Raw genomic sequence first — 27,982 nt, forward strand, 5'->3', positions numbered from 1 at the left:
CTGCTCCTCTGCTCAAATGCTTGCCAACGTGAACGCGTTTCGGACGTTACATACCAGACGAACGTAACATTGTGTTTTTATTGTATCGTTCAATCGACGCACTTTTTTAATGGATTTTGATTAAAGCAAAAAAGTGATTTTGATATTACAAGTATTATAAAAAGACTGTGTTTTAGTGGAGTGTTATTTCTTGGAGGTTATTATTATTAATTATCATAATTAATGTCTTGATAAGGTTAGTTTATTAATAATAATTAATTTTTATTGTTAATGAAGTTATAAAAGTACCAATTTCGATTCGAAATCGGAAAAGGGGGAAATTTTTTGCACTTTTTTTAATTGACGACACGAAACTTATTAAGTGTAATTAAATAATTAAGGGGAAACGCGACAATTTGCGACAAGGTACCAATTTGGTAATCTAATAAGGTATTAAATTTCCCTGTGAACAGGTTAACTTTCACGTCTTCGTTATATAAATTTTAATATTTTCCGGTGATATTTTTCGGTAATTGATACAATACTCAAATCGGTGCATCCGGTGACGTTCTATTACGTCACGAATCGAAGGTCGAAAAATAGACGGCCCCGCCCCCATTGTCATGGAAACACCTTTGTTGCCATGGAATCGTCAAGAGAAGGCGATAGGGTGGGGGTGACATCTTCAACCAATATTTCAAATATACACATTCTACTTCTTTGCTTTATATAAATATATATATATAAAATTTATAAAATATATAGGTATATATAATATGTTAACAACGTTCTAGCAGTAGTAGTAAGATTCTGACATTTTCCAAGTCTTAATGTATCTACTATCTGTCACTTTCCTATATCTTTTTGTAACATTTCATTCCATAATTTATACAGGTTGGTTTCAAAATTCTTGCATTTTTTACTTTCTCAATAACTGCAAATTGGCATTCTAATCCTTTCAGCCTTTTGGGTTTAGCTCCCTCTTTCATTTTACCACGATGTTGTTCGATTTTTTTCAGGAAATTTTTGCCTTGGTAATAAATTGTTGGAGTTTGTGACAAGGGGCTTTTAGTCGAAATCTTAGAATTAGACTGACCAAATTATAAGCTCCAAGAATAAGTCTGGAATTGCGTCAGATAAAACTCTAAATTGCAAGATAAAGCAATGATCAAACAAGAAATGTGGAATTACACTATCTAAACTTTATGACAATGTGTGATAAAGTTTACACTGTATGCACTGTATGAGTTTCAAAATTAAGAAGAAGTCTGGAATCACACTACATACATGACATGGTTGTAGACTCAAAAAGTAGTTTGAAATTACACTGCCCAAACTTCAAATTTTAGGAAAAAGTGGCGAATTACATTCACCCAATTTGTGACTGTAAAAAAATGTCTGGAATTACTCTGACCAAAATTAAGACTGCAAGGAAATGGCTATAATCATCCTAATCAAAGTCTGGACTTCAAATTTTCAAATTTATATAAATATATATATATTGTTAATGCGTAGTGATTCACGGTTGGAGAAGTATGTGTTGCTGTGGTCAGTTCTAGATTTCATCATTCTTCCTCTTGGTTCCCTTTGGAAAGGAGCAGAGGTTTTGCAAAGATTTTGCAAACATTCGGGTTTAGCCGCACGTCTCTCAAGACGGCTAAACACGAATGATTCTAGTTCTAGGTCTTGTGTTAGTTCTAGTGGTAGTGCTAGTGTAAAACTAGAACTAACACTAGACCTAGAACTAAAAATATCTAAAAACCCGAATCTTTCTAGTTTTAGGTCTAGTGTTAGTTTTAGTTTTAGTTCTATATAAATATACAACATAGTAATATCTTATGCTAACTAGCGCTACCTACCACTGCCACTAGAACTAACACAAGACCTAGAACTAGAATCATTCGGGTTTAGCCATCTTGAGAGACGTGCGGCTAAATCCGAATGATTCTAGTTCTAGGTCTTGTGTTAGTTCTAGTGATAATGCTAGTGTCAAATTAGAACTAACACTAGACCGAGAACTAGAAACATTCGGGTTTAGCCGCACGTCTCTCAAGACGGCTAAACCCGAATGATTCTAGTTCTAGGTCTTGTGTTAGTTCTAGTGATACTGCTAGTGTAAAACTAGAACTAACACTAGACCTAGAACTAGAAAATATGATATTTTAGGCTTTCAAGAAAAGGTTAGAATTACATTTACCAATCTTCCCGTTGCAAAATTAACTCTGGCATCAAACTAAGTCTGCAAGTTTATTTATTGTGCAATGTTATTAGGTATTGATGTTGGATAATCATTACATATCGGTTATTGAAGATAATAAATTTAAACTTATTTGATATCATCTGGATTGATCAGATATGATTCATATTTCCTGGACTTTCCTACGCTAAAAAACTCAGAACCGTGTTTCTGAAATTTGTCTTGTAACGATAAAAATTTCCACATCATCGTAGACAAGTATTCACTTTTCCCTTTTGGCACTCGATTACTTTTATCTAAGTTTTAGATGAAAATTTCAATTTTTGCAAAAGCCCAAAATGTAACTTGAAAAATGGTCAAGCATCATTTTGTCAGAAATAAAACTTAATTTTATATCATGATCTCCAATGTGTTGCTCTAGTTTCATCCTCATTGGATCTGGTAGTGTGACTCATATCACTAAGATCTGCAAATTGCAACATATTCACCAAAGTTATGTGATTATAGTCTTTGTATTTGGTCATTCTTGTTCTTGTAAGTTTGTAACGAATTTCACTGTTGGAAGCTTTTACATTAATTGTTGAGAATTTGCCTAAACATTTAGAAAATCTATATATCATTGAATATTGCTACGAGAGTGTTAATATATGTATTTGTTAACGTATTATAACATAGTTGAAATACTGGATTATAATAAAATAACATAATTTATCTTTAATTTAAGATACATATCATTTCATAAGTATGTTACAGGAAATTTTTTAAAATTATCAGTTTTATAAAGCTCAATTTATATATACCGGGTGATTCAGACCACCCGTACCAGGGATTTTTCTCAAAAACGCGATTACCTAAAAAGTTGCAATAAAAAATATGATAATAATAAATTCGTTGTGCAGTTAATGCTGTAAAGAGGCGAGCAAGAAGGTGTGTGGCTGTTGATGGCAACGTTTTTGAACGTTAAAGTAAAATTTTTAAGTTGATGTCATTACCACCAACTTCCGGTGTTACCAGCGTGATAAAAACTGGTGCATTGGATTCTTCATATACGATTTTATTATCATATTTTTTATTGCAACTTCTCAGGTAATCGCGTTTTTGAGAAAAATTCCTGGTACGGATGGTCTGAATCACCCGGTATATATCATTAATTTATTAAAAATTTCCTTTTTTTATTGAGGCAATTTTTATGATATTTATTCTAAACCTTTTTATGAATATATTTATGATCCACCCTCATATTTTTTATGACCTATCAGAAAATATTATCATTTAACTTAAATTTAAGATATATATCATTTCTTAAGTACAATAAGTATATCATCAGCGAATTTTTATAGTTATCATTTTGTTAAATGAACCAAATATTTATAAAGATTTTTCAAAAATTATTCTTGTTTGCTTTTATGGTTCACCCACAAAATTTTTATGGCTTATCATACAATATCATCTTTTAGCATCAATTTAAGCTATAACTCATTCGTTAATTCCGATTAATGTACTATATATGGACGAATTCTTTAATTTTTCACTTTTATGATTTTGCACAATTTTTATCTAGTTTTATTCTTGAATGTTTTTGTAATACACCAATAAATTTTTTATGGCTTATCACATAATATCATCATTCAGCTTCAATTTAAGGTATAACTCATTCCTTAACTCCGATTAATATACTAGGTGAATTTTAGAAGTTTTCTCTTTCATGATTTTCCACATATTTTAGTAAGTTTTGTAAAGATTATTTTCGAAATATTTTTATTATCAACCTATATCATTTCTATAGCTTATCGTAAAGTACCATCAATCTAAGCTATATATCATTTCTTACTACCATAATTAACCCAATAAGTATGATGGATGTATTAATAATTTCATTTTTTATATAACATAAATATATTTATTATGCATACTTTTATGACTAATCTTAAAATATCATTACTTGACTACCAATAAGTATATCTGATGTGCAGTTTAGATTCGGTGTGGCATCAGTTGTAGCGGCTCGGCCGCAAGCGACCTCGACTTAATTATACATTATACATCTTAAATTTTGTGCAGAAACTCTACGACTCTTGTATAGAAAATAAGACCAACCACTTGAGCATAACAAATTTAGTTCTTTTATCTCTCAAAGTTATAACATAACTACTGAATCTTCATCTGTTCTATCCTGCCACCATCACCACTGGACTTTCTGTTTTGATATTGTTTGGCCGAAAAGTTTTTTACTTTCTCATAGACTTGGTTACTGTACTCAAATCATCGGCCACAAAAATATTAGTTTTCCAATACTGCCAAAGTGTTGGTTATACTACAGCTAAACCGATTTGAGTACTTTGTAGTGTATATGCAGAATTGTTCCAAATATACGTGTTTCTATGGGAAGCGTTTCCATTAAATGTAGTATTAGTAATAATTTTTTGAAATTGAAGTGGAAATCGTGGAAAAGTGTTGGAACGACTAGAAACTAAAAATAGTAATATAATAAATAATACGTAACGTCCGGTAGTTAATACGTGGGGCACGCGAGAACGTAGTCGTTCTCGCTGGTGTCGCAATAAACAATAACAATTAGCAATTAACAAATTAACGACAACACGTAGACACATACACACACAGACGGTTGCGCGAGGCTCTCGCATAAACAAAACGTCAATTACGGGGCGGCGTGGAACTAATGCGCCCGCGAAATGTTTATCTTCGACGCGACGCTGAGAATTGCATGTCGACCGCCCGGTAACCAATAAATCGACCCTTTCTGACCGAGTTAATTGAACGCAATTAGCCGGCAGGAGCGAGTCGCGTTTTTATTTTCGCACAACGACTGACGTTCGGTTCGTTTCTTTTATAACGTCAACTCTCGTTTTCTTTTCCCACTTTTTTTTGTATCATACGTTTTATTTTCATTTACCAATTAAAATATTTTTCAACGAATCGATTCATTATTAAAATAAAAAAAATACAACCTTTTTACTCTCTCATATTTACAAAGTATTTTTTTTGTTTTATATATAGTTAAATACCAATGCATTCATGAAATACGTCATCCCATATTTATCTTCTACTAGGATATATCAGTGTCTTACAGAACAGATAATGTCAGAGAAATCTCCTTCAAAAAGATAGGTTGTTGAATTGTAGCATCATCTCACTAAGTGAAGTAGCTATTAGTCATGCAGTTAGATAACTTTTGCTATTCAGGTCTAAAGATGGATGATCTATTAGTGGTTTCATGTTGCTGTCCAAATCCTAACTATCAGCTTGTTCTTATATTGTTATCAACATTTTTTTGAATATCTTTCCAGAATTAGCAACTGCTTGGTTTTTGAAAACACAAAACATGCTCTTCTTCAATCTCTACAATAAAGCTGAATTTTATGAAAACCAAGAAAGAACCGTCTTTGAGTACTTAAAAGGCAAATTTCTCAGGTTCAATGAAGTTGAGGTTGAAGATATTAGGCTATTGGAATAAAAATAATTCTTACACTGAAATTCATTTGGAGGAACAATATTTGGAAGCAACCCAACGATCTCACGAAGTCTTCACTTCATTCTTTTCAGGTTAATCATCTGCGAGATATTGTTCTATCAATTTAGAATGGAATGCAATTGAAATTGAAACATTTGGAAACAACTTTTCAATGTTGATGATGACTGCTAAATTTTTAACGAATAGTTTTAGCCAACGTAGTTACGAATCTTTCTCTCCTCCATCGAGGTTTTCTGGAAATGACAAAAAATCAGTTGTGTGAGCAGTACACTCAACAATGCTACTTAGGCAAAGCACACTTGAAGTTGTCTTTGATATTGTGATCCTAAACACCAATCTCGTTGCAAGCGACGTCCTGTCTTGCTGAAAAAAGTCCATCTTGGCAACATTATATCTCATCACTAAACTGTTTGGAAAGGACTCATGGTTATCTTCCATTATTTCTGGTAACAACGCTTAGGTTGATACCTTTTTTAATTAAAGTAATGTAAATTTCTAAAAATTTATTTCTAACTGTTGGTTATAAGGGTGATTAATTCTCTTATTCGATCAGATTTTAGAATATAAGAGGAATACCTGCAATGGACAAAATCATATGTAGTGTTAAAAAGGTGGAAGTGTAAAGATTGGACTATGAAGCAATAAATATAATGTGCTATGCCGACGATGCCTTTTTAATGGCAAAAAATTAAAATGATCTACAATGATATCTATATACATTTCAAATAACGTCAGAAAAATGTAATATATTAATATCAGTAAATAAAACAGAATCAATAGTAATAATGAAAATCTCATTCTATATCACGAACTCCGTATACAAGCAAATAGCAGGACTCGACGGAACTCTGGCAGAGTGTCTTACAGAACAGATAATGTCAGAGAAATCTCCTTCAAAAAGATAGGTTGTTGAATTGTAGCATCATCTCACTAAGTGAAGCAGCTATTCATCATGCAGTTAGATAACTTTTGCTATTCAGGTCTAAAGATGAATGAGCTATTAGTGGTTTCATGTTGCTGTCCAAATCCTAACTATCAGCTTGTTCTTATATTGTTATCAAAAATTTTTTGAATATCTTTCCAGAATTAGCAACTGCTTGGTTTTTGAAAACATAAAACATGCTCTTCTTCAATCTCTACAACAAAGCTGAATTTTATGAAAACCAAGAAAGAACCGTCTTTGAGTACTTAGAAGGCAAATTTCTCAGGTTCAATGAAGTTGAGGTTGAAGATGTTAGGCTTTTGGAATAAAAATAATTCTTACACTGAAATTCATTTGGAGGAACAATATTTGGAAGCAACCCAAACGGATTCGATCTCACGAAGTCTTCACTTCATTCTTTTCAGGTTAATCATCTGCGAGATATTGTTCTATCAATTTAGAATAGAATGCAATTGAGATTGAAAGATTTGGAAACAACTTTTCAATGTTGATGATGACTGGTAAATTTTTAACGAATAGTTTTAGCCAACGTAGTTACGAATCTCTCTCCTCCATCGAGGTTTTCTGGAAATGCCAGAAAATCAATTGTGTGAGCAGTACACTCAACAATGCTACTTAGGCAAAGCACACTTGAAGTTGTCTTTGATATTGTGATCCTAAACACCAATCTCGTTGCAAGCGACGTCCTGTCTTGCTGAAAAAAGTCCATCTTGGCAACATTATATCTCATCACTAAACTGTTTGGAAAGAAGTCATGGTTATCTTCCATTATTTCTGGTAACAACGCTTAGGTTGATACCTTTTTTAATTAAAGTAATGTAAATTCCTAAAAATTTATTTCTAACTGTTGGTTATAAGGGTGATTAATTCTCTTATTCGATCAGATTTTAGAATATAAGAGGAATACCTGCAATGGACAAAATCAAAAGTAGTGTTAAAAAGGTGGAAGTGTAAAGAATGGACTATGAAGCAATAAATATTCTGTGCTATGCTGACGATGCCTTTTTAATGGCAAAAAATTAAAATGATCTACAATGATATCTATATAAATTTCAAATAACGTCAGAAAAATGTAATATGTTAATATCAGTAAATAAAACAGAATCAATAGTAATAATGAAAATCTCATTCTATATCACGAACTCCGTATGCAAGCAAATAGCAGGACTCGACGGAACTCTGGCAGAGTGTCTTACAGAACAGATAATGTCAGAGAAATCTCCTTCAAAAAGATAGGTTGTTGAATTGTAGCATCATCTCACTAAGTGAAGTAGCTATTAGTCATGCAGTTAGATAACTTTTGCTATTCAGGTCTAAAGATGAATGAGCTATTAGTGGTTTCATGTTGCTGTCCAAATCCTAACTATCAGCTTGTTCTTATATTGTTATCAAAATTTTTTTGAATATCTTTCCAGAATTAGCAACTGCTTGGTTTTTGAAAACACAAAACATTCAATCTCTACAATAAAGCTGAATTTTATGAAAACCAAGAAAGAACCGTCTTTGAGTATTTAAAAGGCAAATTTCTCAGGTTCAATGAAGTTGAGGTTGAAGATATTAGGCTATTGGAATAAAAATAATTCTTACACTGAAATTCATTTGGAGGAACAATATTTGGAAGCAACCCAACGATCTCACGAAGTCTTCACTTCGTTCTTTTCAGGTTAATCATCTGCGAGATGTTGTTCTATCAATTTAGAATAGAATGCAATTGAGATTGAAAGATTTGGAAACAACTTTTCAATGTTGATGATGACTGGTAAATTTTTAACGAATAGTTTTAGCCAACGTAGTTACGAATCTTTCTCTCCTCCATCGAGGTTTTCTGGAAATGACAAAAAATCAGTTGTGTGAGCAGTACACTCAACAATGCTACTTAGGCAAAGCACACATGAAGTTGTCTTTGATATTGTGATCCTAAACACCAATCTCGTTGCAAGCGACGTCCTGTCTTGCTGAAAAAAGTCCATCTTGGCAACATTATATCTCATCACTAAACTGTTTGGAAAGTAGTCATGGTTATCTTCCATTATTTCTGGTAACAACGCTTAGGTTGATACCTTTTTTAATTAAAGTAATGTAAATTCCTACAAATTTATTTCTAACTGTTGGTTATAAGGGTGACTAATTCTCTTATTCGATCAGATTTTAGAATATAAGAGGAATACCTGCAATGGACAAAATCAAAAGTAGTGTTAAAAAGGTGGAAGTGTAAAGAATGGACTATGAAGCAATAAATATTCTGTGCTATGCTGACGATGCCTTTTTAATGGCAAAAAATTAAAATGATCTACAATGATATCTATATAAATTTCAAATAACGTCAGAAAAATGTAATATGTTAATATCAGTAAATAAAACAGAATCAATAGTAATAATGAAAATCTCATTCTATATCACGAACTCCGTATGCAAGCAAATAGCAGGACTCGACGGAACTCTGGCAGAGTGTCTTACAGAACAGATAATGTCAGAGAAATCTCCTTCAAAAAGATAGGTTGTTGAATTGTAGCATCATCTCACTAAGTGAAGCAGGTATTAATCATGCAGTTAGATAACTTTTGCTATTCAGGTCTAAAGATGAATGAGCTATTAGTGGTTTCATGTTGCTGTCCAAATCCTAACTATCAGCTTGTTCTTATATTGTTATCAACATTTTTTTGAATATCTTTCCAGAATTAGCAACTGCTTGGTTTTTGAAAACACAAAACATTCAATCTCTACAATAAAGCTGAATTTTATGAAAACCAAGAAAGAACCATCTTTGAGTATTTAAAAGGCAAATTTCTCAGGTTCAATGAAGTTGAGGTTGAAGATATTAGGCTATTGGAATAAAAATAATTCTTACACTGAAATTCATTTGGAGAAACAATATTTGGAAGCAACCCAAACGGATTCGATCTCACGAAGTCTTCACTTCATTCTTTTCAGGTTAATCATCTGCGAGATATTGTTCTATCAATTTAGAATAGAATGCAATTGAGATTGAAAGATTTGGAAACAACTTTTCAATGTTGATGATGACTGGTAAATTTTTAACGAATAGTTTTAGCCAACGTAGTTACGAATCTTTCTCTCCTCCATCGAGGTTTTCTGGAAATGACAAAAAATCAGTTGTGTGAGCAGTACACTCAACAATGCTACTTAGGCAAAGCACACATGAAGTTGTCTTTGATATTGTGATCCTAAACACCAATCTCGTTGCAAGCGACGTCCTGTCTTGCTGAAAAAAGTCCATCTTGGCAACATTATATCTCATCACTAAACTGTTTGGAAAGGACTCATGGTTATCTTCCATTATTTCTGGTAACAACGCTTAGGTTGATACCTTTTTTAATTAAAGTAATGTAAATTCCTAAAAATTTATTTCTAACTGTTGGTTATAAGGGTGATTAATTCTCTTATTCGATCAGATTTTTGAATATAAGAGGAATACCTGCAATGGACAAAATCATATGTAGTGTTAAAAAGGTGGAAGTGTAAAGAATGGACTATGAAGCAATAAATATTCTGTGCTATGCCGACGATGCCTTTTTAATGGCAAAAAATTAAAATGATCTACAATGATATCTATATAAATTTCAAATAACGTCAGAAAAATGTAACATGTTAATATCAGTAAATAAAATCAATAGTAATAATGAAAATATCATTCTATATCAAGAACTCCGTATGCAAGCAAATAAAGCTGCAAGCAAATAGCAGGACTCGACGGAACTCTGGCAGAGACTTCTAAAACAGAAAGTATGATTAAAACTGTAAAAATGATAGCATTGCGAACGATTAGAGGCGTAATGTTACGAGACTAAATTAAGAGTGCTTAACACGTGAAAAACTAGATATTCAGGATGTTACTAGATTCACCAGATCTAGGTGAAGATACCATGTCGATAGTATGGAGGATAGATGGGCGAAGTGAGCAAAGGAAATAAAATCCACAACGAAGAGACTTTTTGGCAAGACCTTGTCTTAATACAAGAGGATAAGAAAATCTTCGCTAACGATCTAAAGGTGAACTGCGTGTATTCAAGTCCTAGCAGGAAATCGCCGGGATTTAAGCTCGACCCAGTACTTCATTAGGTCAGATCTAGCAACCTAATACCAACGATACCCCACAAGTAAAGTCCACCATAAACAGAATTATCAGCGAGGTTGACCGTCACAAAGAAGATGTTGCTATGGATTTTCAAAGAAATTGTTTTCATTTTACTAGAAGGCAACGTAAAAGCCGTTGGACTGATTACACCTAAGTTTCCAACAGAATATCGAGGCGACTTCGAGAAGTACCAAAATTCCATCACCACTAAGATGGTAAAACTCATGCGTCCTTACTCAAGCCTCATATCGAGATTAGATCGATAGAATGATTTAGATAATTATCAATTTAGGGATTTTGATTGGATCTAAACACATCATTTTTGCAAGACTATCTAATTTGTAAAATAGAAGGTCATATTGCAAACAGATGTACTACCTAGAAAAAAATATAGTTTTATTCCATTTATTTCAGTCTAAATTCTACTTTCCTGGGCAAATAGCATTGGCTAAAATATTTTCAGGCAAATAGCTCTTTAAGCATTAATTATTCGCTCTGTACAACAGAAAACAAAACATATATCATTGGCGTCTATTAAAGATCAGCTGTTTAACTTTAAAAACAACAAAATCTGACGATTGATAAATCCGGAAATGAGGACTAGTAACTCTGCGTAATGAATCTGTCACCTCTTTCATTTCTGCTTTGATCAAAGTTGATTAAACTTATTCCATTTATGTTGTATAAATATGCAGCTCCACAACAAACATGGTGCCAAGATTACACCAGTTATGCAACAACACCAAAAACAATTTTATATCAAGAATAGCAGAAATATAGTTCCATAACAATAAGCTAAGAATCAATACTGATAAAACATAATATTTAAAATTGGCGCCAAGAAATGACCCAACAGTGTAACATCAAGTATTTAGAGTTGAACATAGATAACAAACTCACGTGGCAATCACATATATCGGATATAGCTTCCAAATTAGCCGGTGCAATATCGATACACAATCAGGTGAATGAAAATGGTTGCAACTCACGAAGCAGGATGGCTTATTTTGCAAATTTCCAAAGCATTGCATGTTATGGAATTCTATTTCGGGCTATGGCATCGGTCTCAGTACAAAGGTGTACTTGTTATAAAAATAAGATGATGTGCAATAGTAGATGCCATTCCAGCAACAATTGTTAAAACAAGTAAATTTTTGTATTTAGTATTATTAAACCACTCTAATTATCAATAATAAGTTTTTGATAATGTAAGTGGATAAGACATATCAAGACGAACCAACAATTTCGCTTTTTTAACAAATAATTACGCGTTCTTTTAGTAAATAAATAGATCACAGAGATACTACATCAGACGTGGTGCCTGATGATGGTTTAATAACCGAAACAAATTTGTAGCACCGATAATTAAAAATAAAATATCATCTTTCAAAGGAAATGTGTTTTCTCAATACATATAACTACTTTATTTTGTTGTGAACAGGTACTTACTCTATATTGCATTGTTGTATCGAAAAAATGGCATTTGCCTAAAACAAACTATTTATCTTGTCTAATAGTATTTGCCTAAACATTTAATGATAAAACTGTAACGAACTACTTTTTGCCTATGCAGACAGTATGTGCCTAGGAAAAAGCTATCTACCTGAAATAACCATTTGCCTGCGACATCTATACTGTCCTATCAACATGATTATGTTTGCTCTATACAATGACATACAAAATTTTTTGGAATCTTACAAACAATTTGGTTTTGAATTAAGCCAGTACTCAAATATAACAAAACTCGGAATAGATTTACTTTGAAGATTTCTATTCTTTATGATTCAATAATTATTTGTATTCTAGGTTTGAATAATGAGATAAAATGGGATAAAAAAATAAGTATATCAGCATCCTTGTGGACTTGTCGCAGTCTTTGTGGAAAAAGTTGGGGTCTTACCCCTGAAAGACTGTACTGGCTCTATGTGACTGTGGTTAGACCTATGATCACATACGGAGCAGCAGCCTGGTATAGGAAAGTCCGACAGACTTCAGCTATCAGTAAACTTTCACGAATTCAACGAGTAGCTGGATTGGCAATCTCTGGTGCGATAGGCACAACGCCAACTCTAGCAATGGAGGTTCTGTTTGGCCTATCTCCTCTGCATTTGCATATAGAGAAAGTGGCTAGAACAACCATTTACAGATTTAAGCAATATGCTCAAAACTGTTCCGACATGTCCTACCAATGGGCTGCGGAAGACATTATAAGCACTGATACTGTGCTATCAATGCCATCAGATTTGGCGGTATCACTATCAGTGATTAATGCTCGATACCAGATTGTACTGCCTGAGCGGCAGTCCTGGATCGAAAATGAAAATTCTCTGGTTCGGGCAGACATTTGCTTGTACACATGTGATCAAAAACGCCTGAAGGGGTAGGAGCAGGAGTATACTGCCAGACACCTCGAATTAAGCAAGCCTACAGCCTAGGTACGTACTGTACTGTATTCCAGGCGGAAGTATTTGCTATTGACATGGGTGCTAAAATCCTTCTTGAAAGAGGGGTGAAGAACATGACAGTACGAATCTTCTCAGACAGTCAAGCCGCACTCCAGGCGCTGCAAGCCGTGAAAACGGTGTCGGCTCTGGTTAATGATTGTAAGAGAACATTAAACACACTGAGTTGTGATAACAGAGTCTCTCTGATCTGGGTCCCGGGTCACTCTGGTGTTGCTGGCAATGAAGCGGCAGATAAGCTAGCACGAGATGGCAGCGCTGAAGCGTTTGTGGGACCGGAACCAGCAGTTGGTGTATCATTTGCGATGGCCAAATATAGGATTGGACTGTGGGCTGAAGAGAGACTTCGCCTACTGTGGACCAGTTCTCCTGGAATGAGACATGCTAAGGTGTTTATTAACATCGCCACTGTCAAACCCGGGAATATTTTGGGACTTGCCCGTAGTAGCATAAAAGTTCTAATGGGTGTTTTTACTGGGCACTGCCGATTAAAAGCACACCTCAACTTGTTGGGTTTAGCCGACGATGTTGAATGCCGACTATGTGCGGAGGAAGCAGAGACGGTTGACCATGTTTTATGCCACTGCCCTGCCGTTAACCGTATCAGATTCTCGATTTTTGGGTCGCAGTTTATCTCCTCAAAAGATCTGAATGACCTTTCGCCGAGCAAGGTATTAATGTTCGTTAAGAGCATTGGACTGCACGGTGAAATTTGATAATGATATCTATCGGGGTACAATAGATCCTTAGGGTCGCGGTGCAAGGTTGGTTGGTCCGCCTACCCGATATGTATTCTATGTAATGTAATGTAATGTAAGTATATCAGCATTCCAACTTGTTATATGCAGTGACAAAAAAAAATCATTTCACTAAAGAGATAATTATCAAAATTCCAGTGTTAAGATTGCTGATTAACTAACTTTGGGTTTTCAAGCATATAAATTTATATGTTTTTATACATACTTCTTGAAGTCGGGGTCATCAAACTAAGTTACGCTCTATATAAATATACAAATAAAAATTCTTTTAAAACCTTTAACCTACATCTCAAACTTCTTATTTACAAGAGGAAATAAGATTTTGTCGCCAATTCAGAAAACCAGTTAGTTAGACTAGACTATCCGGACACCTTCATACCTCTACTTACCCATTTCGAGTCTCGTCAACAGTTCCAAACTCTCTATAAACTCTTAGTTGGCGCCACATCTCGTCTTAAGTCTATTTAAATCGGTACGAGACATATCGCCAGAGATCAAGTTAGGTTAATTGCGGAACAACGTGAAAGTTAACGGATGGTTAATTCGATTCGGAGCTCACATCAGTATATTAGTAAGCGATTTCGTATGTTTCAGGTCAGTCGAGCGAGTACAAGACCATCAAAGTTAAAGAAAAAGGATGCTGAAGGAACGGGAAAGTTTGGAAAGATCATCACCGTGCTCATTGGGTAGTTCCGGATTGGATGTGGTTTCTTGCGCGGGATGTGGTGGACGAATCCACGATCGATATTATCTTTTAGCCGTGGATAGACAATGGCACGCACACTGTTTGAAATGTTGCGAATGTAAATTACCTTTAGACACTGAATTGACGTGTTTTGCCCGGGATGGAAACATTTATTGCAAAGAAGATTATTATAGGTAAGTAGATTTTTTAAAAACATTTTAATCTGATTAGTTTCCTCGTAAAGCTATTGGTTTAAATAAGTGCATAATTTTACATTTTAATTTAAAATATGAAACTCGGCGAGTTCTTGACTTAAAAAAATTTTTTACAGTGTTTTTTTGGATTTAATGTTATTAATTTAGATTAATTAGTATAATATATAAACCACACCTTTTGCGATTTATAATTTAATCAAGCAATTTCTCCTCGTTCCAATAATTAAACATTTGTGTAATCTAATCAACATTTCTATTAATGTATAAATGCATAGAATTAGTGAAAATTTAATTAATTGAAAGTTGTATATATATATCAGGTGAATATCATAAATATGATTAAATTATTCTAATACAATAACCGTGTGGTACAAACATTACATAATGAAAATATTTCTTACTATTTTTTGTTATTTGGAATTGAGTTGAATCTAAGAGTGAGGTCTTAGTCTTCAAATTGTCACCTGGCTTTTGTTTGGATGACCATCGTCTCAAACACAATAAAAAAAAGTTCCCAACGGCCCGTGGAATGTTAATTAATTTTTAAGGGAACGACCAAGAATGCACCCTCATTATCCCCGTCCGGTTACGCAATAGAAAGAACGGGAGCTGAGATATTCAGATCGTTTATCGACACAAAAAGCCGCGCTTCGAAAGCGAGAGCTTTTCGTAGATCGATGAATGAGAAGGCGTTTGGGAGTTTCGCCGTCCGAGGAAATATTTACGAGATTCCTCCGACGTCCCCCCTTGCTTGCGCCTTCAGAATTGACCGCGACCGGAATTTTTGACGGCACCGCGGGCAAAAGACACGATCGACAGATATTTTTTTCGGGATCTTTTTAATTGGGTCGTCCCGGATGCATGGCCCCCGTATTCGCGAATTTGTTATCGAAAAAGCCGCTAATTGTTATTTATTTGTCCCGACCTAACTTCTGACGCCGATTTATTACCAAAAATAACCAAAAAAAAATTTTATTTATAAACGATCAATGATATAAGAATAAAAATATTTACACCGAAAGCTTCGTTCCCTTCAAATATGCTCGTAATGACTCCCTTCGTCATGTCATAAAATTATAAAACCCCCCATCATAACAACTTTAGACAGGTTGTCGATGATATCGCGACGTCAACAAACGGTTTATCGAAACATATCGAAAATTAGGACATGGAGGAAAAAGATAACCTATCTAAGACACACGTTGGTTCCCATGATAAAAAAAATTGTCGATTTTGCGTTTAGTGAAGGGGTAAAGAAGACAGGAAGGAAGAAATAGCGCGTCGTCCTACTCGATCCTCGTAGAAAATCCTTCGACGTTATCTCACGCTCGATCTGCTGCCATCTCGCGACCAGCGCTTAATTGGTCGTGGTGAAGGACGCGTGGGCGACTGTGTGTGTGTGCAATTTGCGCTGTCTTTTGTTATGACACTGCATGGTTTTGATCGTGATAAACGTTATCGGTGTACTAAGATCAAGATGGTGTGCTGAATATATTAAAAAATTCGTTTATTACTTAATCAATCTGTTCATATCATTAAACATGTCTTGGAATTCCATCAAGTAAAGAGACTTTAAAAAATGTTGATTATTATCATAAGTTGGTTGAAACTTGGGAAACAAAACTTTAGGGAAAAAGTTTGGGTTGTGGTCAATTTCTCTTTTTACTATTAAGAACCTCCTTCCAGTTCTCTTCTTCTTTGTCCTGTTCCTTTGTTACCTTTACACTTTTTGCCAAACTCCTTCCTTCTCCTTCGTCTTCCCTGTCTGAGTCTCTTTCCAGTTTCACTCCGCTTTGTTCAACATTTTGCCTCTGTTTCGTTGTCGGGTACCTAGTTTCATGAAATTACTTAAAAATCATTTTGTTTAGCTATAGCTTGGGATACAAAATTGTTATAGAAAATGTATGATCATAAGTGACAATGTGATAATCGAAAGAACCATGATAGTGGAAATTTTGCAAATTCACAAAATGAGGTATTTCCCCTGAAAGTTTACATAATTTTAATTATTGATTATGTCGTGCCAAAAGGATTTCTTGAAATGCATTTTGCTTATTGACCTAATAATTTCTGTCTTTACACATTTCTGTCTCTTTCCACTCTGCTCAGTTTTCTCTAGTATCTTTTCTCTCTATCAAATCTCGTTCCTGTCTAACTTTCTGCTCAGTCTTTTTTTCTTGTCCAGCATTATTCTTCCCATTACAGTCTCTTCCCAACCTCACTTTCTATTGCACAGTATATTTTTTCCAGTATTGTGCTTCAGCCATCTTCTTCTATTACCAGCCTCCTGACAGTCTCACTCCTTTCTGCCTAATCCTTTTCAGACTCTGTCCAGCTTCCTAAATCTATTACTAGTTTCTTTTGAGTGTCCCTCCATTATGCCAGTATTTGTTCTCTTTCCAAGCTCTATTAAAAGTCTTTCTTCTATTTCCAATTTCGTTATTTTGCTGCCTTTACACCTTCTTTTCATTTTCATTCCTCTCTGCTCAGTTTTTTTCCTGACCAGCACTCTACCCTCATTTTTATATCTTTTCAGCTTCGTTCAATCTCTTTCGTCTATCACTAGTTTCCTTGCATTTCTCCTCTGCTCTATCTAATTTTTTCGTTGCTTTTACACATTTTTTTCTAGTCTCCTACATCTATATCAAGTCTCCTTCCTGTTCAACATTCTACTCACTCTTCTTTTTTCCTTGTTCTGCATTATTCTTCCCGTTACGGTCTCTTTCCAAAATAACTCTCCTTTGTATAGTATTCTTCTTTCTTTTCAGTATTTATTCAGCCTTCTTCTTCTATAACCAGCCTCTAGACAGTCGCCTTCCTCTCTGCACAATCCTTTTCATTTGATTCCAGTCTCCATTCCGTTCCCTATTTTTTGCCAAATATAGTTTCTGCAACTTCATATTTAATTGTAGCAAATGAGCTATTTTCCCTGAAAATTTACATAATTTTAATTATTGGTTATGTCGTGCGAAAACGATTTTTGAAAATGCATTTGGCTTTATACTCTCTTTCCATTCTCCTTCTACTCCGTTCAGTTTTCTTTGTCCACTACCAGTGTCCTTCCAGTTCTTTTCTCTCTATCAAGTCTCCTTCTTGTCCAACTTTCTGCCCAGTTTTTTTTTCTTGTCCAGCATTATCCCATTACAGTCTCTTCCCAACCTCATTTTCTATTGCACAGTATTTTTTTTTTCCAGTATTGTGATTCAGCCATCTTCTTCTATTACCAGCCTCCTGTCAGTCCCATTCCTCTCTGCCTAGTCCTAGACTCTATCCAGCTTCCTAAATCTATTACCAGTTTCTTTTCAGCGTCCCTCCATTATGGCTAGTATTTCTCCTCTTTCCAAGCTCTATGAAAACTCTTTCTTCTATTTCCAATTTCATTATTTTGTTGTATTTACATCTTCTTTTCAGTTTCATGCTGCTCTGCTCAGTTTTTTTCCTGTTCAGAACTCTACCTTCGCCTTCATATCTTTGCAGCCATTTTCCTCTGCTCTATCAAATTTCTTCGTTGCTTTTACACATTTTTTCCAATCTCCTTCCTCTATATCAAGTCTCCTTCCAGTTCAACATTCTGCACACTCTTCTTTTTTCCTTGTGTAGCATTATTCTTCCCATTACGGTCTCTTTCCAACTTCAATCTCCTTTGCACAGTATTCTTTTTTCTTTCCAGTATTTATTCAGCCTTCTTCTTCTATAACCAGCCTCTTGATAGTCTTTCTCCTTTCTGCCAAGTCTTTTTCATTTGATTCCAGTCTCCATCCAGTTTCCTAGGTACTCGTCGAAAGCGGCTGGGTGGATTTTGTCGTGGTTTTAACCAAAATATTACAAATAATTGCGTTTGTCAGAGTTATGTTCTCTAAGTTTTTTAGAGCGAATTATAAATTAAAAAGGAACATAAATAAACCATGCGGGGAGAGGAAGGTTTTGTCCAATCGGAAAATATGGTCCTGGTGTGTATTCCAGAAACAGAACGTCGCGCCTCTATTTCTTTATGTAGATAAGATGTAGCAGCGACGTACTCTCTGGAACGCACCTTTTTATTTCGAAAAAGTAAATTTGCTCCTCTTTAAGAACACATCAAGCTACCACCTGTTCAAAATTGAAACCTCTTTCTTTTATTTCCAATCTCCTTCATAGCTTTCCAGTTTCTACCAGTCTCGTTCTTCCATTACCAGTGTCCTTCCAGTTCTCCTCATCTCTGTCTAATTACTTTCTTGCCTTTACATCCTCTTTCCTGCTTAGCATTCTGCTGGATCTTCTTCTCCCATGTCCAGTACCTTTCTTCCTGTTATTATCTCTTTCCCGCTTAACTCCCCCTTTTTTGCACAGTATCTTTTTTCCTAACAGTAATTATTAATCCTTTTTCTTCTACTATGGAACATAATTACATGTTGAGTAACCAGCAACACGTATTAAAAGAGATTTAGGATTACAAATGCTCAATATTGTTAACATAGAACGCTTTCAAACTTTCTTTAAATGCATATACAATTCTTTTTGCTAAGAGTGAATTCCAATTGTGACCATGGTCATCTTTAAGACGTTATCTTTGCTGCCACAAATATAGTATCTTGTAAAGGAACATTTTGTGCTCTCCATTGTATGCGATCTGGTGAGTTTTGAACATCAATTAGTGGATCATCTCGCTAGCTAAGATAAAAGTAGAGAATAAGGATATGAAAAGAAATACTCCATGGAAGACTAAATACAACCAATAGAACGCTAAAATCTGCGTAGAGTAGATTAGAATCTGCATAGAAAACTAGATATTGCTGATAGAAGACCATATTCTGATGGCAAAAGACTACATCTGCTTGTGACCTACCCAGTCGGTGCTACTGGGTACTACTACTACTTGTAGTAGACTTGAATTGCTTGTATAAGACTAGATATCGCTTGCAGAAGATTTGATACAATTTTTCCGATGACAAATGACTTTAAATGAAGGATTAGGTGTAAATAAAAAGGCAGAAGCGGCTTGCAAAAGATTAGATATACTGCCAGAAAATCAGATGCTACTTGCAGAAGGCTAGATATTTATGCAGAAAACCATATGGTGCTAATACAGGATAAAACAATGCAAACAGAATAATAATTATGAGAAAATCTAGTAGATTATCAAAATAATACATCATCCAGTCCATCTAATTCTAATTGTTATAATTCTATTAAAGATTCATTCTCTTTTATAGATAGGATTCATTGTGTTTCTAAATTATTGATTTTCCTTGCAAACTTAAGGGTATTTCAGTATATTTATAACAATATTTCAAATACTACTTTTGTCCACTCAAGTCTAATTTTTATTAATATATATTTTTTTTTTCTAGAATGTTTGCAGTTTCAAGATGTGGTAGATGTCACGCAGGGATATCAGCAAATGAACTAGTAATGAGAGCTCGTGATCTCGTCTACCATTTACATTGTTTCTCCTGTACATCATGCGGCGTGCCATTATCAAAAGGTGATCACTTCGGAATGAGAGAAGGTCTCGTTTATTGCAGGTACAAAAATTTTTCCTCTCTTAATCTAGATTCAAAGCCTATTCTTGTATGTCAGTAATTAAGACGTCTGTTTCGGTCTTAAACGGCGCGTTGCGATGATAATTCACCGCGGTACTAACGAGCAATTAATCCCGAGTCTTATTCAAATGCCTCCAGACTAACTCGGAATAATAATGGTTTTGCGTCGCGTGTCCAAAGAGCGTTTGTTATTTTTGAATTTGGCGCAACTAAAACGGCAGCTCTTTTTCTTAATTAAGGTTAATCCCTTTTCACGATTTCGATTCTAGGCCTCATTATGAACTGTTGGATTACTGCGATCCACCCGATCCGATGGATTTGGTTTACAGGGGTGGTGAATCCCCGGGTTACTATCCAGCTACGCCTCCACATCATCATCAAAAGGGGCGACCTCGAAAACGAAAATTGGGTAGCGACGGAGAATCGACTTGTGGAGAAATGCCTGTTACTATGAGAATGTCTACTTTAGGTAAATATGCTTATTTTAGATCATTGTTTAGTATTTTTGATAAAAGAAAATAAAAAATTGTGCGGGTGTACTACCAGCCATTTTCAAGAGACCCTCGAGATTCAAACACTTCGCGTACTACACACAGATTTAGGGGGGGATCTTCATCAGAGGGGGGAGAACACGGCAAACTCCGGACTTCTCAACGAGGGTACTACACGGACGTGCTCGAGTGCTCCGTTTGTATGCGTGGGGAACTCACTGCTGGTCCCCCAAAAACCTCTTCTCCGAAAAGGGACCAAAGGGCACGAAGCAAAACCGCGAATTTCTCTCTCTCGGTTTTTGGTCCGGTTTCAGGTAAACCGATCTCGAGGTGCCATAGCGTCCTTACTATTGGCTACCGGGGCTTCTTTATCCAATCCTCGATCGTTGGATACTTTTCATCTGTCAACGAAATCTACTCAGGTGGCCACCCGCGGATTAAAACAAAACCAAAAAATTAGAACAGGACCGTATTGGAAACGGCTTTAAATACTTCATTTTATTTTTAGTTTCGATCGGTGTATATGGTCAAGTGGGTAAGTTAAAAAATTCATGGTGGGCGTTGTAGCTTCGAGTGTTGGTTGAGCAAAAAAAACTTTCTTCTATTGTAATAGGGTAGAAATAAATACAAACGCGTTGACGAGAAGGCAGTAGTACCGGTAACGAGCAAACAATATATTTGACAAGCAGGATTTAGATTTCGATTGTATCCCCCTCCTTCACTGTTGTTGTGAACCTTAGAACTTGAGCTTGTAGTGTTCGCTACTCTTTTGTCCGTGTCGTTTCTTTGTTTGGATATCGTTACTGCTGGATTTATCGTTATTTAGGGTTAGAAATGTTTCTATTTTTCTTACAGCTTTTTCAATTTTTTTTTAAGAAATTTTTGTAATTAAATAGTTTATACAGTATACATATATTTCCATAGAAATCAAGAAAGAAACCACCTCACTAAATTTAAATCACTAGATATATTTAATTGTAAGATTTCTTTTCACTCTGCGGCGTCACCTCTACTAACAACAGGTTAATTCCTACTATATTTTTAGATTGGCAACAAAGCATAAGATACAGAATAACCTTAAAGGTCTGGATACCGTTATTGTTTTGTTGTCTTTCAGTTGGTCCAAAGGTTCAACTTCACAGCCGCGTCGAAAAATGAAATTACACTTCATCATCCAAGTGCTCTGTGGAATTCTTCCGAATTCCTGCTTTGGAATTTTCTGGAAATGTGCAAGAAACTTTAACATAATGGCTCTTGGTAGTTTGTCAGACTTATCATACTACTGTTATACTTGGTGGGACACTACACGAATCAAAATGACCTAAAACATCATTATGGAGTAAAACTCCAAAAATACTTGTATGCAGAGAGTAGGTATTTTATTGTTGGCTAGGTATGACAAATTTCGTTGTCTTCAACATTCTGTCAGAGTGCAAAATGATATTTCTTGTAGATGGTATTCACACTGATCAAAAAATGTCACTTGAAAAAATAAGGTTAGTACGGACATAAGATAGATAACAAATTTCTGTTTGGTCAACATCATTTTCCAGCACAGCTTTAAACAAACACGGCTGTTTTCGATTGGTCGTCTCCGGCTAGCATTTTTTTAATGAAACGTCAAAAAATGTAAACTTAGAACGGACAGAAGATAGATAACAAACAAGAATCCTCTACGTCATTTTCCAGCACAGCTTCAAACTAGCACGGCCGTTTTCGAAAACATCGGCTGCCCCCGGACTTTCTTCAGGATGCTATGAAAGTGGTAAATCACCAAAAATATCATGGTTTAATCAGTTAATCAGTATTTCTAATCGGCCAACTGTATCAAATATTCTGCAAGCGATATCTAGTCTTATACAAGCAATTCAAGTCTACTGCAAATAGTAGTCAACCAGTAGGACCGACTGGGTACGTCACAATCAGTTGTTAGTCTTTTGCCATCAGAATCTGGTCTTCTGTCAGCAATATCTAGTCTTCTACAAGCACATTCTAATCTACCATAGGCAGATTCTTGCGTTGTATTGGTAGTATTTAATCTTCATGAAGTATATCTAATTCTCTACCAGCAGTATTTCTTATTATATACTTATTCTCTACTTTCGTCTTGGCGAAATGATCTACATACAACAGATAGCACAAAATGTTCCTTTACAAGATACTATATTTGTGGCGGATAACGTCTTAGAAGTGACCATAATCACTCTCGGCATTCACTCTTAGCAAAAAGAATTGTGTGTTATCAAATGGTTCATTGCAAATTTCAGGACAATTTTTGAAAGCGTTCTATATTAACAGTATTGAGAATTTGTAATCCTAAATCTCTTTTAATACGAGTTGCTGGTTACTCAACATGTAATTATGATCGATAGTAGAAGAAAGAGGATTAATAATTACTGTTAAGAAAAAAGATAAAAAAAGGGGAGTTAAGCTGGAAAGAGATCGTTCGAGAAAAAAGGTGCTGGCCATGGAAGAAGAAAATCGGGCAGAATGCTAAGCAGGAAGGAGACTTGAAAGAGGATATAATTCAAGAAGGTAATTTGACAGAGATGAGGAGAAGTGAAAGAGCACTAGTAATGGAAGAAAGAGGTTGAATAGCTTCAATACCTTGGAAAGCAATAAAAATTCTGGTCACAATGGAGGGACACTGAAAAATGATTAGTAGTAAAAATAGGAAACTGAATGGAGACTGGAATCAAATGAAAAGGACTGTACAGAGAGGAAGGCGACTATCTAGAGGCTGGTAATAGAAGAAGAAAGCTGAATGAATACTGAGAAGAAAAATGAATACTGTACAAAGCCCGAATAAACCCGAATATTTCTAGCTCTTGGTCTAGTGTTAGTTCTAGTTTTACACTAGCACTATCACTTGAACTAACACAAGACCTAGAACTAGAATCATTCGGGTTTAGCTGCCTTGAGAGACGTGCGGCGAAATCCGAATATTTCTAGTTCTCGGTCTAGTATTAATTCTAGTTTTAAGCTAGCACTATCACTAGAACTAACACAAGACCTATCACTAGAACTAACACAAGACCTACAACTAGAATCATTCGGGTTTAGCCGTCTTGAGAGACGTGCGGCTAAATCCAAATGTTTCTAGTTCTCGGTCTAGTGTTAGTTCTAGTTTTACACTAGCAGTAATACAAGATTTAGAACTAGAATCATTCGGGTTTAGCCGCACGTCTCTCAAGACGGTTTTATTCTCGGTATTAAGAACTCTTATTATTTTAGAAATTATTGTGCTTCCTTGTTGTGTCAAAAAAAAAACACTCATATTGAATTGTTGAGTAGCCTTGATTATTGGCATTAATTTCCGAATGAGTATAATTATTATGACAGTAACCTTTTCCTTTTCAAATGTAAGTGTTTTTTAAACACTCAATGCTTTCTCTCGAGTATTCAGACCTTGCATATCAATAAAACAACAACACTAATAAATAATTGTCAAGCAAGGTATCATAAGCTGTTCAAAAATTTTGAAAACGAAAGATCTTTGTAAGGAAAAGAAACTGTTACGCCTAAGAGGTTATTGGAAATAGACAAAACATCAAAAAAGGAATCATCGATAACACCTACAAATAAGAAAGTTAAATGGGAATGTGAACGATGTCTGAATTAATACTGAGATTTTAGATAATGTAATTGCACTAATTAATATCATATGGATGTTGGATGTTACAATGAAGGGCACTTATTTTTAATTTCACAAAACGCTACCATCTATCGGTGAATAACAGAAATTTAACATAGCGCCATCTAATGCTGCATTGTGTAAGGACCAATATCTATCAAGATTACTTCCCCTTTCAAACTCATACTAACCATCAAGAAAAATTGAAATAAACTAAGACTCATGGAAGATAAACATCATAATAGTCGTTGATATCTTCCATGAACTCTTTTAAACTCTATACATACTACTTCAAAGGAGATGATGCATTCTTGACTATTAATCCAATGCCTAGATGCTGTGCTAAATTAATTTGAATTTAAAACAAACCAACTTTGTGTATTCTTAAATTGTATTCTTAGTTTGACATGCAATGCAAAAATACTTGCTGTATGCATCAGCTGATGTGACTAATGTTACTCAATTGTCCTCATGCGCAATCTTAACGAACAAAATCCTTTCAGACTATGATTTAAACTTCTACAAGATGTGATGTGACTTCTCCGTTTTCTTATTTTCACCTTGTCATAATCTCCAGGATATAGTTGTAAACTTAGTAACTCGCTTTTAGTATTCTGTCTATTGTGTTCCCTAAATTAATTGAGCCCATATTCCCGAGTCGCATATTCCTTCTTGCACACGTTTGGATATTCTTTATAGGATTCGTCGTAGAACCTCTCTCTCAAAAGCATTGATGATTTTTCCGGATGTTTGCAATGAGGTCCACATTTCACTGCCGTAGTCTAGGTCTGATTTTAGTCTTGGAGATTCCTAGCTTCATCTCTTTGTGGATATCTTTACATTTGATGATTGGAAGTATCCAGTAGTGTCATGTCAATCAAACCACATCCGGAGATAAACTCTATGTTTTATTCTTTATCATAATACATCTCGTAATTTCGTAGATTTCATTTCGTTCCCATACAAGTTGGTTTCCAGATATATGGAATAGAGAATCCAGATATCCACCACGACAATTGCACCATGACTTTCGTCTTGTCGTCGCTGATGTGTAACTTCCTTGGTGACCTGGTATGATCTTGCCATTATGTACTCGGCGTAGATCACTATCTGCGACGCCTTAAGCAGTAGTGTACCTTTTGATATCAACTGGGAATTTTCTTATGACGTACTTCAAAGTCTGACTAAAAGTGTAGCTGGAAGGCCACTTCTCTCTACTTCAGGCTGGAGACCGTTTGGTGTCAACTCTTGCTTTTTTGGTTCTTTCACTTCCTCTACAGTTGGTAGATACATTGTGCTTTAACCGTCGGCGAGCGCCTCGTCCGGGTTGGGTTGGGTTGTTGGGGCGCAACTAAAGCTGTTTTTATTGCCCTTTTAAGTTGCATCGAATTTCAGTCCTTTTGCACATTTTGTACAATATATGCAGTCAAGTATTGATCTCTATAAATTACTACTCCTACTCCCTACATAACCCAAGTCTCCCCAATTTATCAAAACTCTACCAACCCAACTCTCCTCAATACATCACAACCCAACTCATCTTAAGTCTAGCAACCCAACTCTCCACAACTTATAACCTTACTTCCTACAGAACCCAACTCATCAAATCTCTAACAATCCAACTTTCCTCAACATATCACAACCCAACTCATATTAAGTGTACAAATCCAACTCTCTACAACTCATCATAACTCTACCAACCCAACTCTCCTCACAACATCACAACCCAACTTTTCCAAACACCTCCCAATTCATCTTAAGTCTAGCAAACCAACTCTCCCCAACTCATCAAAGCTCTAGCAACCCAACTCATCTTAAGTCTAGCAACCCAACTCATCCAAACTTATCATAACTCTATCAACCCAACTCTCCGCAAGTCATCATAACGTTTAGCACCTTACTTGACGCAACCTTTTAAGGAACTACTTTGCGAATCACTGTCATAATACAATATATAACGAGATCCATTGTGAGAAAGCTGCGAGGAAAAATGTGGCTAACATATTTCTGAACGGATGATTAAAATGAAACAGTTAATGAGCAATGTTGATGTTCTGGCGATTATTACCATACAAACCTGAGTTATTTAAAACTTTCCAACCCACAAATCAAGAAATTCAACGTTAATAATTGTATAATATTAATTTAATTTTTAATTTTCCAGAAATGTTACAACAAGGCGACCTTTCCTCCTCAATGGAATCGCTAGCATACGATTCTTCAGTGACATCACCAGCATCGAGTACCGGTCAACAATCACAACGAACGAAACGGATGCGAACATCATTCAAACACCATCAATTAAGAACGATGAAAACGTATTTTGCAATCAACCAAAATCCAGATGCTAAAGACCTAAAGCAATTGGCCCAAAAAACTGGATTATCAAAGCGGGTTCTGCAAGTTTGGTTTCAAAACGCGCGCGCTAAATGGAGGAGGAATCTGATGCGTCAAGAAGGTGGCGGAGGTGGACAGGTCACCCCCAATGGTCCAACTAGCGGTGGACCTTCACCTTCTACTCCCGGAATGATCGACTCAACAATTCAACAACATCAATCGTCTTTGGAGGATATTCATCGGCATATTCATCAAAATTCCCAAACGTTAAATTTTGGCGATATCTATTAAATAAGAATTATAGTAAAACAATATATTTGATGAAAAATATTGGATGAAAAGTATTGAAAGAGAAAGATTCAAAAAACAAGAAAAAAAAGAGGAGGGATTTCCCAAGAAGATAATGTTCCTTTTAATATAGTGATATAGATTAAAGAATAAAAACGGATTTCGGACACAATTTACGTTTTATTCTTCTAATTGCTTTCAGTGGTTTTTGTTAACACCTAATAGTTGCCACGTTTATCTAAAATAATTGTATTATAGGTACGGAATTATGTGCAATTTCTTTTTTAAATTGAAATTAAACTAGAATGGTGTACGAGTACGCGTAGAAGTATTATGTGAATTTGTGATTATTCATTTTTACCTTATTTTTCTAGAAGTAGGGTAACTGTACATAATGTCGATGATTTATAATAATATATTTAAAATAAAAATCATTAAACAAAAATTTAAATCAATTTTTTTAGCACCATCTAACAATTTTGATTTGAAACTTTTAAACACCTATAAATCAGCTTTTCGTTAATAGATAACGCTGCGATCTTTCGAAATCTTTATTTTTAATTTTTTATTTACAACGATTTTTATCTTCTGATTTGAGTTCCCCTCCGGGCGGTAGCGGGCGCTATTTACGATCGCAGATCGCAACGAGATACGTTGCGAAGCTCGAGCTTTTCCGAAAATAAGATCGAGATGCGGTGAATTCCTCGAGAATGACCAAGAAGAGTGACAAGGAAAGACGCGGTAAGGCGGAGAAAGAGAGGTATATAGGCGGGCGGCCTCTTTAATTTACGGTTTAAGATAACGCCGCGGTCGCCGAAATTAAGACCTAAAGATCGCAGTCGCCGAGGGGCGCATTTTTCGCGATTCCCGGCCTCCATAAAA

The 27,982-nt window shown here is 35.2% G+C and overlaps 1 protein-coding gene across 1 annotated transcript; it reads left to right on the forward strand.

Annotated features, from left to right (window-relative positions):
- Positions 1–27,539, forward strand: LOC111419757 (LIM/homeobox protein Lhx9-like). Its single transcript, XM_023052620.2, has 5 exons — positions 1–235; positions 14,523–14,807; positions 20,159–20,332; positions 20,620–20,819; positions 26,640–27,539. Exons 2-5 carry the CDS (start codon positions 14,566–14,568, stop codon positions 27,101–27,103), a joined length of 1,080 nt encoding a protein of 359 aa, XP_022908388.1. The 5' UTR covers positions 1–235; positions 14,523–14,565; the 3' UTR covers positions 27,104–27,539.
- The last annotated feature ends 443 nt before the right edge of the window (positions 27,540–27,982 follow it).

This window comes from Onthophagus taurus, chromosome 1 (assembly GCF_036711975.1).
Source record: "Onthophagus taurus isolate NC chromosome 1, IU_Otau_3.0, whole genome shotgun sequence".
Lineage (NCBI taxonomy): Eukaryota > Metazoa > Arthropoda > Insecta > Coleoptera > Scarabaeidae > Onthophagus > Onthophagus taurus.

Bases quoted from the DNA above. Each gene is read 5' to 3' on its own strand.
- LOC111419757 (XM_023052620.2), top strand. From the start codon at position 14,566: ATGCTGAAGGAACGGGAAAGTTTGGAAAGATCATCACCGTGCTCATTG. The intron at 14,808-20,158 runs GTAAGTAGATTT...TTTTTTTTCTAG, and splicing joins TGCAAAGAAGATTATTATAG to AATGTTTGCAGTTTCAAGAT. The intron at 20,820-26,639 runs GTAAATATGCTT...TTAATTTTCCAG, and splicing joins TATGAGAATGTCTACTTTAG to AAATGTTACAACAAGGCGAC.